Raw genomic sequence first — 12981 nt, 5'->3', positions numbered from 1 at the left:
GTGTGTGTGTGTGTGTGTGTGTGTGTGTGTGTGTGTGTGTGTCAGTGGTGCAGGGCGGGCGAGTGTGTCAGTAAAACTCCCATCCCTCAGCATGTGGACGGTGACTGGAGTCCATGGAGCCAGTGGAGCATGTGCAGCAGGACCTGCGGTACCGGAGTCCAGTTCAGACAGAGGAAATGTGACAACCCTCCGTATGTCACCTGTCGGGGGGTGTTATGTGTCTGTGTGTGTTTTTGTGTGTGCACTTGCGTATCTATCTAACAGAGGACCATAACATTATTACTCATCATCATTCACCAACTTGGCAATGCCAAGCAAAGATGGGACATTTTGCAGTCGTGGCATTATTGCAACCATTGAAGTTTATCGTTTTTGTCAAATGAGACTACAGACTAAGTGTTTTTTATAATTCTAAGTAACAGTAGCTACTTTAGTTGGGTGACTGCAACGATGAGGCTATTTTTATGCACGGCAGAACGATATCAATGCGTCCTCACCGCGGCCGGGGTGTGTGCAAATCTGGACTTTTAGCTGTCCACTGGTGATCCGATCATCCCGGCGTGACTTCAATCTTTAATCCCGAGGTTGCTCCTTCAATCTGTCTTCATGTGTTTCATACAGCAAACTGTTCCAAACATGCAACATGCTGTTTTCCACCCAGGAGGAGATGCCTCATGTTTCTTTAGCTGACTTTTTTTTTTTTTTTTTTTTCCCCCAACTACACAATTGGGATTTACTCCAGAGCAGATATTTTTCTTTGGCCCCTCTCCTCGCCCCAAATGCCCCACACATGGCATATCACAAACTAATTAGTATTTCCCAGTGTGCTTTTTTCCTGTTTTGCTTTTGAAAATAAAGCACCCACATTAAAAAGGTCTTTAATATTATATTATTATATATATATATTATATTATAAGAATATAAAAGTTAATGCTTCCCTTTGCTCCGAGCACGTCTACAGGAGCAGTGTTGGAACTTTGATCAACTCTCGTATTTTATATGATTAAAATCTAGATATATTAAATAACATGTTGTTTTTGATGTTACATTTGTTTATATGATATCTATGATATTAGTGCATGCAGCCAAGTAACAGGTGACCCCAGTAAGGAAATGCACTTAAAACAAAACAAACTGATTTATTCAGAATATCTGGTTAGTGGTGAAATGTTTAAGTGTGTGTGTGTGTGTGTGTGTGTGTGTGTGTGTGTGTGTGTGTGTGTGTGTGTGTGTGTGTGTGTGTGTGTGTGTAGGCCTGGTCCAGGTGGTCGCCACTGCCCAAAGACCAGTGTGGAGCACAAGGCATGTGAAGGTCTTCCATGTCCCAAGGGGGCGCCGAGCTTCAGAGACCTGCAGTGTTTGTCCTACGACCGACACGCCAGCAAGAAGAAGGGAACCATGCTGACTGCTATTATTAATGATGGTGAGACGCACACAGACACACACACCTTTACTGAAGTGATGTCCTTCAGAGACAGAGACGGAGAGAGAAGGACGGACAGACAGACAGTATTATTACTGTGCTGCTGGATTTTATAGCTTGTCTGATTTTGTAGTTTTTTCTTTGTTTTTTGGCTTCTTTTTATGGTTTTTAAGAGATTTATGTCATTTAATAGTTTTATAGAAAATACTTATCTTGTTACCCAACTATACCAGATCACTACTCTCAGTATTTAGGAATCTGAATTTATATCTTTGTGTCTGTATCTGGTTTTATTGGTTGTAATTTTTGCTTTTATAATTTATCTTGATATTATTAACAAACAACATTACATTTTAACATGTATGTTTATTTTTGTGGCTTTCCATTATACCAACAAATTGATTTTGTGTCCCTCTGTGTGTGTGTGTGTGTGTGTGTGTGTGTGTGTGTGTGTGTGTGTGTGTGTGTGTGTGTGTGTGTGTGTGTGTGTGTGTGTGTGTGTGCGTCGTTATGTGTGTTTATGAGCAGAGAAGCCGTGTGTGTTGTTCTGCAGCCCGGTGGGTCGAGATGTTCCCGTCCTGATGTCTGACAGAGTGATGGATGGGACTCCCTGTGGACCGTATGAAAGCGACCTGTGTGTTAATGGGAGGTGTCAGGTACACATGCACACACCATCAGAGCTGTGATATAAAATGCTACACAGCAAATAGGACAGCCGACATACGGGGCTGCAGATGTTCACCTCATCCTTCCACCTGCAGCCAGAGGGGTCAAACAGACGCCAGAACAAACACAAAGTGAATATAAAAATAGCATATTTCAAAAACATAATTGGCTTGCTCTTATATCTTTTAAGTACAACAAGGCTTTTGTGCTTCAGTCAGTTTATGTTATAGGATGATATCAGTAAAAAAAACAAAACAATGAAATGTAATTTATGTCTCATAAGAAAAGAAGTAGATAGTACGTCTGCGGTTGGGTTTCTGGACACAGTTTCACCTCCTAACTGAACTTGTCGAAACTCTTCTCCATGATTGCAGAGCTCTTCTAGATACATTTAGAAAATATGGACATGTGTCCCAGTGGAAAAGCAATATATGAAGGCAAACAATGAAAATACAGAAGAAAAAAAAAAATCCAAATGACAAATTTAGAACACAATGAAGAAGTCCAAGCACTCAATCTTCGCTCTGTTTTGTTTCTGATACCAACTAGCCCCAGATTTGTATCTGTGCTTGTGTTTTTGTGTTAAAGAAACATTTGTCATGAATAGAGTCAAATTCTTAATTCTAGTTGTACTCCCCATTTTCAGTGCGTTAGTTGCTAAATCGGAAGCAACACATGGATTTTTGGAGAAGGACATTGTGTTGCCGTAAATTGTCAGCCGACAGCAGGTTTGTATGAACTTTCTACATCAGGGCAGGAAATTGTCACCCGCCGCCCTCTAAATTCATTTAATTTTGTCGAGTGGCAGGTGATTTTGTTGAATTTCCCACCCATGGCAGGAGGTAAATAGAAGTAGCATAAACAAACAAATATTGAAATTGTGATCGAGCAATTTGTAATATTCCACAACACAGATTTAGTGTTTCCCCTTCCGTTGTCTTTGTCATCGTCAGTCCTCCGCATTTTCCTTCCTCTTCTTGGAGTTTTACTGACGGTTGCCAAACAACAAATTGGTGCATTGTGTTGGTCGTCATCTGTTTATTTGTTTTTGTGCTCCTACATTTGCATTTATAGAAGAGCCAATTTCTCTGAAATGATCCTTGACTGGTCTGAAGTCTTTGTCGTCGGCTAGACTTTCTGAAGCCTGAAAACGCAGCTCAGAAGAGTTGGAGAAGTCTTCTGCTGCCTCAGACTACTTTGAATAACAAAATGCTGAAAGGTTATTATTGAATTGTTGCTGAATGACGCTGAAAATAAACCACCCGCCCACATGAGGTCATCGATGTGCGCTGTACAACCAGTGTGCATCGCTCAGGTCAAACATGCCTCTTTGTTTTAAAACAGCACAACCTCCTCACCCAGCTTCCCTCAGCAGCAGCAGGCGTCTACGACTGGCCGGCTTTCTCCTCCAATCAGGAGACGCTCACACGCAACACCTGGCTTCAACACGCGTCCCCACATCTGTCTCCAGTGACCACTTGTGATTGGACCTCACGTCTCCTCTTTGTATTTAGATAAACGCAATTGAATGAGACCTCCATGCTCATTTTAATATGCTGTCAGTAAGAGTACTTAAGACTTATTCACATCTGTAACTTATTACTGTCAGTTATTCTTCAGGCGTGACCCGATCACATCGGTTCAGGTTCAGATTATTTAATTATTCAAGCGGGTTTGGGAGGGTCGGGCTCTGTGCTGTGATGGATAAATAAACGGTGGAAGCAGGCGGGGGCTCTTCCACCGTTGTGGCTCTGATGTGTGTCAGAAATTAGACGAGGTAAACTAAAAAGAATTAAAAAAAAAAAAAGAACCTGGAGGGGTTTTGGTTAAACAAACACCAGGTAGACAGATCGTTTTTTTCAAATCTCCCGTACTTTCTGTACAGTTGCTGCACTCCGCAGGATCACGCAGGGTATTTTTTCTATTGGATATTTCTGTTTATGCTGAGGACGTCCGTGGAGAGGGTGGTCCTTCGGTGTGGCCCCGGATGCATTTGCATTCGCTCTACTGAAAGAATGTGGCCATGTGCGTCCCAGACTCCCTCCAAATGTTGTCCGATGTGATGCGTCACACCTGAACTCGGAGCCGTCGACCTGTGATCGGATCACCCGGGACACATGTTAGCAGCAGGGGGGAACAGGGCTGAAGTGGAAATCAGAAAATGCAAATATAGGTCCTGTTTTGTGGAAAGAAAAAAAGGACAAAACAATGTTGTTCTGCTAAATGTCCATTCACTTATTTTGAAAGGCACTAGCAGTATTTTTTCCTGTTCAGTTTAGAGGACTTGCTTTTACAGTGACATCAGATATCAGAAAAATGTATTAACATACAGTAGGTGCAGAAATCTGTCATATTATTTGCACACTAACTCTTATTGAACATTACTTTTTATACGAGGAGGTATCATACATCTAAAAAATTGCAAGGAAAGTAGTAACTATTTATATTGTAAAGGGACAACGATAACAGGAAATGATGTTCCATTGAATCAGTAGTCGTTGTAGTGGAGCCAGATTGCAGCGCTCAGTTTACGAACCAACCTGGTGATCAGAGAATCACCTTCATAGATAAAAGTCCCGTCATGTATCCCAGTGCAGAACTGTGAAGGAGGATTTCTCTGCGGGGATAAATAAACCTACCTCATGCAGTCTGTGTGACCAGCGGTGGAGTGCTCCCCCAGAGAGGGTTGAGGAGTTTATTTGGATACGATGTCCCGACAACAGTCAGTCTTTTGTGTTTATTTGCGAATGTTTGATGCTGGTATAGTTGGGAGGAATTCCCCTTCCTTCTGGCTGAGGCAGGGGAAAGAGAACGAGTGTGAGAGAGAGGGAGAGTGAGAGAGACTCGTCCAGAAAGTCAAATATGGATGCAATTATGACGCACATGTGCTCACAAAATACTTACTTACACCAAGACTGAGTAGAGCTGAAGCACACATTACATTAATGCGTGCTTTTCACATGTATTCTCAATTTAATTGACTTTATTGGCATGACCTAACATCATCATTGCCGTAATTAAAAAAAAAAAAAACTCTCAGGACTTTGAAGTAAAGTAACAGAAAGTTTTGTGTCTGGAAAAAAAATGTCATTCAGAAAAAACATGTATGAACAATGAATCTGAAAGTTAACTGTAGCAGCAGGAAATTAAAAATCTGAACTCTGGCCAAAAGTTTGCAAAAATAAACATACAAAACAAAATGTGTAAAGTTATGAATTGAAAGGTTCTGTTTAGTGTTAGACGTTCTTTCTATAAAGCTGTCAGGCAGTTTTATTAAGAATCTTGAGCCTATTAGTGACACAAACAAACACTTTTAAGGGACTTACATCGACGGGGACCAAAAGTATTCCATCTCCTAGACTCAAAATTATGGGGAAATAGGGACCAGGTTGAAAAAAAATACCAAAGTTTCCCTTTAACATGCACTGCATGTCTGAATGTGTTGTCTTCAATGCATTATTGCCCGAGGGACAGTCGGGTCAGTCCAAGTTTACTAAACATTTTCTCTTTAATATCAAATGGAACTTTGTCTGTCTGAACTTTTTGTTATACAGGTACATACAGTATATATGAAGAGTCAATTAAATGCCCATCGTACAAACCCATATGATATATAACCAATAAATCATCTCAATCCAGGGAAATAAACTGATCACCCTCCTTGATCATAGAAATGTCCTCATTTCATGTTTGTATAATTTGTATTAAGTTATTTTACTGAGACTGAGCTGCACACAAAGAGAAGGCGGCAGATACTGAGACTTCAGGGGGAGGAGGACGCGGCATGGATGTTTTTCTGAGCCTGCCATGTGAGACTAAGGCATGCTATGAAAACACTGGCAAGGAAAGAGAAAAAAGAAAGAAGAAAAGAGAGTGGGGAAGCAGACAGGAAAAGCAGGGAGGAATATATTCAGTGAAGCTATGAAAATAGACTGTCTGGCTGGGAAGGACCCTGGAAGTCTGATGGAGCTGCACAGACGCCCCATATGGCCCCTCTCATTAAGCAACGTGTGCATCATGCATTACTTTCTCTTGTTCTTCATGTGTCGCTGCATCTTTCTGGCCGAAGGTTCTCGAGTCAGAACCAGTTGCTGATTTAGTGCACCAATAATAGGTCGGTATTTTCTTTTTGTGGGATCAGACCTTTTTGTTGTACTTCTTCAGTCCTTACGTAAGGAATTGCCCCATAATAGTCAGCTTGAGAGCCAGTATTTGTTTGTACACTGTCCTCTGGCCACTGCTTTGCTCGTGGCATGCTGCTCCCCCACTCAAAACATCTGACCCGGTTTGGCTCACTTTTGGACCTACGTAAAACTATCACCAGTGGATGTATTAAAAATGTTCTTAGAGCTCAATCAGAACAGGATTGTGGTTATTTTATTTGGTTCTTCCAAAAGCGAACTACTCCAAGATGATCGTTAAAGTCTATTAAGCCAGCAGCTAACATTTGGGTACGCTCTTTTACTGTAACTTGACTTTCAGTAAGTCAGTTGAAGTCAAAGAAATATTGCAATAACTTCTCTGGGTAATGTAGCTGAATAAGTAAATGCCTATTTAGATGGTTGTAATAGTAATGATTGTAATGCTTCTTCAGCAGCAGCTGCTGTTGCTGCACTTTTGCATCTACTTTTATATCTCTTTTATAAACTTCCTCTTTCTCTTTAAACCTATCTATGATGTGTCTTAGTCTCGGGGACACTTAGATGTTCTGTACATGATGAATCTGTGCTGGGCTTTGCAGTAACTCTTGAATTCCCACACATAATTCAACAGTAACTGTGTTTGGCTTATTGTTTTTTTTTACTTTGTGGGTTACACACTTACAGAACTGGAGTTGGATACCAGCTTGCTGCTTCTTCTCCTCATCTCATTGCTGAACCAGAGACTTCTGCTGTGCAATTGCATCACGTCAACTTTCTTTCATTGACTCTGATAGCGACTGGTGATCTGTGTGATCTTGAAAAGGAACAGATTACTGATAGCTAATACAAAAGTAAATGAATGGCTTCAGTTGTCAGAAATTCCAACCGCCAGCTGAACATCTCCTCAGCTGCACTTTTTATAAATAAATTTATCACTCATTTATCGATAACCGCTATCAGAAAAACGGACTTCTTGATGACTGAATGTATCAGCCAGTCATTTCTTCCACTCTTTTATATTTGCAGATGTAGGTCAACATCTGCGCAGAATCAGCAAACTAAAAGCTGGTGCATCCTTAAGTTTTAACACCACCTTCTGATGGTCAGCTGAACTACATATGACAATAGGACAAGTTTTTATTCAGCATAAAGCATTTTTTCTTTTAAGTAAATTACACATGTACACATGTAGACATGTACATATGTCTTAAAACAGATGCCCATAGTAACCAATTATACAAACACACACATAATGTCAGTGTGCACGGCTGATGTGACTCACCAGTTGCTTATTTTACTGTTGTTTCTTTATTGTTTTGTTGTGGGCAGAAAATTGGCTGCGACGGCATCATTGGCTCTTTAGCCAAGGAGGACCGCTGTGGTGTTTGTAATGGAGATGGACGCTCCTGTAAAATAGTGAGAGGAGACTTCAACCACACCAAGGGAATGGGTGAGTGTGTGTGAGTGTTTGTGTGTGTGAGAGTGTGTGTGAGTGTGAGTGTGTGTGTGTGTTTGTTTTAGTATCTGACTTGTATGCTCCATGTCTGCTGATGTATGCAGGTTTTCTTTGCAAAACAGGTATAAAAAGCTATTTAATTTTGATGATATGTATTTCTCCAGGTTGAGTATTGATTTGATTAGGATTCCTACAATATGTTAGAGGCGTTAAATGCAAAGAATATTCCATTATTGGAATTACTGGTCCAATTTCCTTACTCCTAGTTTTTCTTTGTTAAAGTGCGAGTTAAGTTAAGTCCTGTCTCGTAGTACCACTTTGTACGTTAAGAGGCGTCAGTCTGCCCTCAGTTTCAGCAGTTTGGTCCAGTTATATGTATCCTTGCCCGGCTGTTAAGGAGGAGTTGACTTTAATAAATCGTAAAGTGATGAGAATCTTATCTTATCTTAGTTTTTAGCGAGAACACAGTAGCCATCCCAAAACCATATGTAGACGCCTGTTGAAATGTCTTTCGGTACAGTTTGTATCGTCATTAGCTGCATTAAAGATAGTGTTGCTCTGATTTAGTCATGTAGGAGGTGAAATCCAAACCTTCAGAGGCTGTTGTGAGAGGCGCAGCACATTGAACAGAGGGACACAATAACTTTCATTAACAAGTGCTCCAAGTTACGCCACTTGATCAACATCGGCACGTCCGTCACACGTTTTTTTGCCCACTGGTATGTGTTGCTGTTGAGGCGTGGGGTGATATTATGAGAGGACAGGACAGCTAGCTGGTTAGCAGAAGACGTCAGCGAAATACATAAGTGTCTTTGACATAACCTCAAAGCTGCTGTTTCTTCACAGTCTGTAGATAATTCAAATAATTGTTTCTCCTTTTTGGTGTAATTAACAAATGAAGTCCACCGCCCTCTGCCAACTGACTTCTCTAACACTTCACGAGGGATTGTTAGTTGTACTCAAATTCTTTAACCAGGTGGATTTTGAACACCAATATATGCAGCTCTGCAAGGTATATGTCATTTGTCTTGAAAGCCTCACACATTTTTGTCAAAGTCTTTTAAAGAGAAAATATTAGAAAATAAGAACTTTTGGTTTCAGTCAATGTAGATGGAGCTTCTCTCCAGCTTGAAGTTCTGTAGGCGGCTTTCACTGATATGCTCACCTGCATATTTCTCAGGTGATAGCGAAACAAATTAGGAATATTTTACATATCACTTTGTGTCTACAGTTTGTACCAGCAGGAACTGATACAATACTTACATCACTGGATGTTAGTTAAACGGAAATCTTTGAATGGGAAATATGACTGATATCCAGTCTTTCTTTAGTTGAATTTGAGTGTTCACTGCATTACAATCTGCTAAAATGAAACAGTACGGTTCAGTACAGTATTTGAGTAATATCTCAGACATGACTTTACACCCATTTTTCTACACAAGGCATAATAATGCATATTAATGGATTTATACTGTCAGAAAATTGCACACGATTTAAAGCCCCTGGTTGGACTGGATATCAGGCAGAATTAAAGCACAACCAACTGCACATCATCGCGCTCTTTGCACATCAATATTTTGAATTATGTTTTGGGAATGTTGCAGTAGTCAGTGTTACAATAGTCAATGTAAATGCAAATGTAATGAGAGTAGAAAATAATAACAGGAATGGAAGCGATGGTGTATATTATTGTGTTCACATGCTCATACACATGCTTGCTGTGGTCCACAGGACATGTGACCTTCATTACATTTCCTTGTCTTGTCCTCCAGTTACCACTAGAGAGTGTAAGAGGGTATCTACCTGTGTGATGGCTAAACCCAGAGCTGTCCCCAAATGTTTCACATGTAAGGTGCATGCACTGTATTTGTGTGTGTGTGTGTGTGTGTGTGTGTGTGTGTGTGTGTGTGTGTGTGTGTGTGTGTGTGTGTGTGTGTGTGTGTGTGTGTGTGTGTGTGTGTGTGTGTGTGTGTGTGTGTGTGTGTGTGTGTGTTGCCTGCACTGCTTGGAGTGTTTTACTGTAAGTAGATGAGAGATGCATATTTTTGGGCTCTCCTGGGACATGTAGTCTGAATTCTAAAAAAGAAAAAGCTTGGTTACAGTTACATAACCAGATGTCTGACCCTGTTACCCCATAACCTAGCCATGAGGTATGCCAGGGACGCATTCCTTTCATCCAAGCTGTTTCCCTCAATCTGTTAGAGGCACCAGTCATCTGCCGTAAAACGCTGGCCTCACACTCCTAAATCCCCACCCAGTGCACACATCTGGTTCTGCTGCCAGCTTAGAAGTTTGACATTTACAGAACTGTATAAAACATTATACTTTTGAGTTTGACATTTTCCTCTTCATCATCAAATGTGCTGCTCATAAACCCAGGTGAGCCCATGCCAGTTTGTCTCTAACAAATGGGGGACTGAAAGGGTGGTGGAGGGTTGATGGATGCAGCTGGTTGGCTTTCAGGAAGGAGTGGTATGGTTGTTCATCATGGATACAAGCGGCCCAAACCATCAGAAAAGATCCGTACAGGATCAGTTTCAGCCTGGGCTCACAAAATTTTGTGTCATGAACGCTACATCTTGAAATGCAAATATCACGTGTCCACATGAAAACACATTGTTTTTCTTCACCATGAAAAGATTAAATAAAGAGACTTTACAACAAACAGACAGTAGACTCACATTGGTTGTGAGTGGTTGATTGTAGGGTAACGAATGTATCCAATAAAGACACCAAGACTCAACAAACTCTTTTAGCTCATTTCTCACCAAAACGTTTCCTATTTACATATAAACCCGTTTCCAAAAAAGTTGGGACGCTGTGTAAAGTGTAAATAAAAATAGAATCTGATGATCTTCAAATTATGTAAACTTATATTGAAATAAAAATAGGCCCAAGAAAACATATAAAATGCTGAAACTGATACATTTTATTGTTATATGAAAAATATATGCTTATTTTGAATTTGATGCCAGCAAAAAGTTTCAAAAAATTGGGACAAGGCAAGCAAAACTGAAAAAGGTGTGTAAAGCTAAAAAAAAAGAAAAAAACTCTTGGTGGAATATCCCACAATTAATTAGCTGAATTGTTAACAGGTCAGTAACATTATTGGGTATAAAAAGAGCATTTCAGAGTCAGAGTCTCAGCAGTGAAGATGGGGAGAGGTTCACCACTATGTGAAAGACTGTATGGGAAAATAGTGCAACAATTTAAGAATAATGTTCCTCAATATAAAATTTCAAAGAATTTGGTGATTTAATCAAATTATGAAAAAATTCTGAAATTCCAGAGAAAACTCGGTACTCAAGGGACAAGGCCGAAAACCAATATTGGATGGCCGTGAACTCCAGGTTTCCAGGTGGCCATTAAAAACACAATTCTGCTGTGGAAATAATTGCACTGGCTCAGGAACACTTCCGAAAAACTTTTTTTTTTTTTTAATGGTTTGTTGCTGTATCTACAAATGCAGTTTAAAACTCTATCACGTGAAGAAGAAACCATTTATAAATATCATCTAAAAAAGCTGCCACTTTAACTGGGCCCGAACTGTTCAGCTGCTGAAATCCTATATCAGGCAAAAGTGGGACAACATTTCACTTTTAAAACTCCAGCAACTGGTCTCTTCAATTCCCAAACATTTACAGGCTGTTGTAGAAAGGTTAATGAAAAGGACAATATGCAAATCATCGCATTTTTATTTACATTTTATAAAGCATCCTAAATTTTGTGGAAAAACCAGTTGTATCAAAAATATCCCAAAAATTCCCTTGGACTCATATTTACAATGATCTCTTTATGCTTTACTAAAAGGAAGAGTAGGTATATTTGGGAAATTTTGTGTTACTCTCTAACATGGTCTAAATGTGGACACCTATCCAATATTATGGTGACCCATAAAAATAAAACATATACCAAAACAAAAATGCAAATGTTAAGAAAATGCAAAACCCTACCAATGCACTGTGGCTTGAAATGGGATGTTACATCTTGCTACACTGAGATTGCACAATACACTTTAAACAAATATTTTAACTTTAAATGTTAACTGTAGATACTTAGTGAAAAACCTGAAATGTCACGAAAAACTGCACAGTATGTGGCGGCGTTCAGCTTAGCTCCCCACAAAGACACCTGAACTTCCCTACACCCTTCAAAAGTTTGAGTTTGTTTGGTCTTGAAATAATTATAATGAAAATGATCATTGCTTGTTCAACAATGACTGAAAAATTATGTTTACCTGACTTTTCTGAGACCTTGTCCACAACTTACGCAATATTGCCATGAATTATTAGTTAAAACATAATATTTAGCCTGTGGTTACTGTAAATTTTTGCCACCCCACCCAGGAGTCCAAAAAAATACTAAATATAATATAAAATATATATAGATAATTAATAATAGACAATAAATAATAACATGATTAAATACATAAGATGTTGTAGAAGCCCATATATGTTTAGTAAGAATGTAACAAATTACACAATGGCTGAGTCACATAATTAAGACCACAACTGTGAGAGGACATTTTCAGGGCAAACAGCACACTTAAACATCAAAACACATTAATATCATCTGATCTTTTGGATAATACACGGTGGATGATGATAGTACACACCCACATCCACCCAACACAATTCATTTGCATTTCACCCTTTGGGTTCATTTGACAAAATTTGTGCTGTTGTCTTGTTTGTGTGTCTGTGTTGTATGTCTCCTAAAACGGGCTCTCGGTTACTGTCGGGGGCGACTGTGTCCTCACAGTGTGGGACTGGGTGTTGTGTGTTTAAAGGGTTGTAAGGTTCAAGGACTGACTGGTAAGTATGGCATCATGTTGGGCGCCTGAGACATGAAATGCTCTTCTGTACAATAATGTTGGGCTTGATGGTGTTCTGGGTATTAAAACAAATCAGTCCGTTCAAATCCTACTTGTTTTGTTAAACTTTGACTATATAATATGTGAATGTAATCATATTGCCATGCAACTCATTCTACTGATACATTATCAGTCTAATGTCTTAATATTTTCTAGCTATTATAAATAGTTTTCAACCTGAATTTTTGTTGTTTTGGCCATTATTCTTCATCAGTGACAATGACATTTTACTAGACTGCTCTTAAAAGCAGCCTAAGTCTACGTTTAACAGACAAAAAATGATAACTATTGTCTGTCAGAAAAAAAGGCAGAAGTAGGGCGACGTTGTTAAAGATGGAGAAAACCCCGATGGACGGAGGGGACATAGGAGAAACTTTTCACTTTCCATGTCCTGCAAATAATTAAAATATTATTTTAACCT

General features: G+C 39.5%; 1 protein-coding gene across 1 annotated transcript in view; it reads left to right on the top strand.

Annotated features, from left to right (window-relative positions):
- Positions 1-12981, top strand: part of adamts17 (ADAM metallopeptidase with thrombospondin type 1 motif, 17) — a 109582-nt gene that overhangs the window by 65720 nt on the left and 30881 nt on the right. The window contains exons 12-16 of the mRNA XM_069711442.1: positions 46-191; positions 1254-1423; positions 1952-2079; positions 7561-7681; positions 9460-9534. Of these exons, the coding sequence (XP_069567543.1) occupies positions 46-191; positions 1254-1423; positions 1952-2079; positions 7561-7681; positions 9460-9534 (640 nt within the window). The remainder of the gene's footprint in view (positions 1-45; positions 192-1253; positions 1424-1951; positions 2080-7560; positions 7682-9459; positions 9535-12981) is intronic.

Source organism: Brachyistius frenatus, unplaced genomic scaffold (assembly GCF_029030835.1).
Source record: "Brachyistius frenatus isolate BFR_SWC_R1_liver_20210118 unplaced genomic scaffold, ASM2903083v1 Contig_100, whole genome shotgun sequence".
NCBI lineage: Eukaryota > Metazoa > Chordata > Actinopteri > Embiotocidae > Brachyistius > Brachyistius frenatus.
Note: the sequence above shows the minus strand (reverse complement) of the source record. Positions and strands in the feature narration are given on the sequence as shown.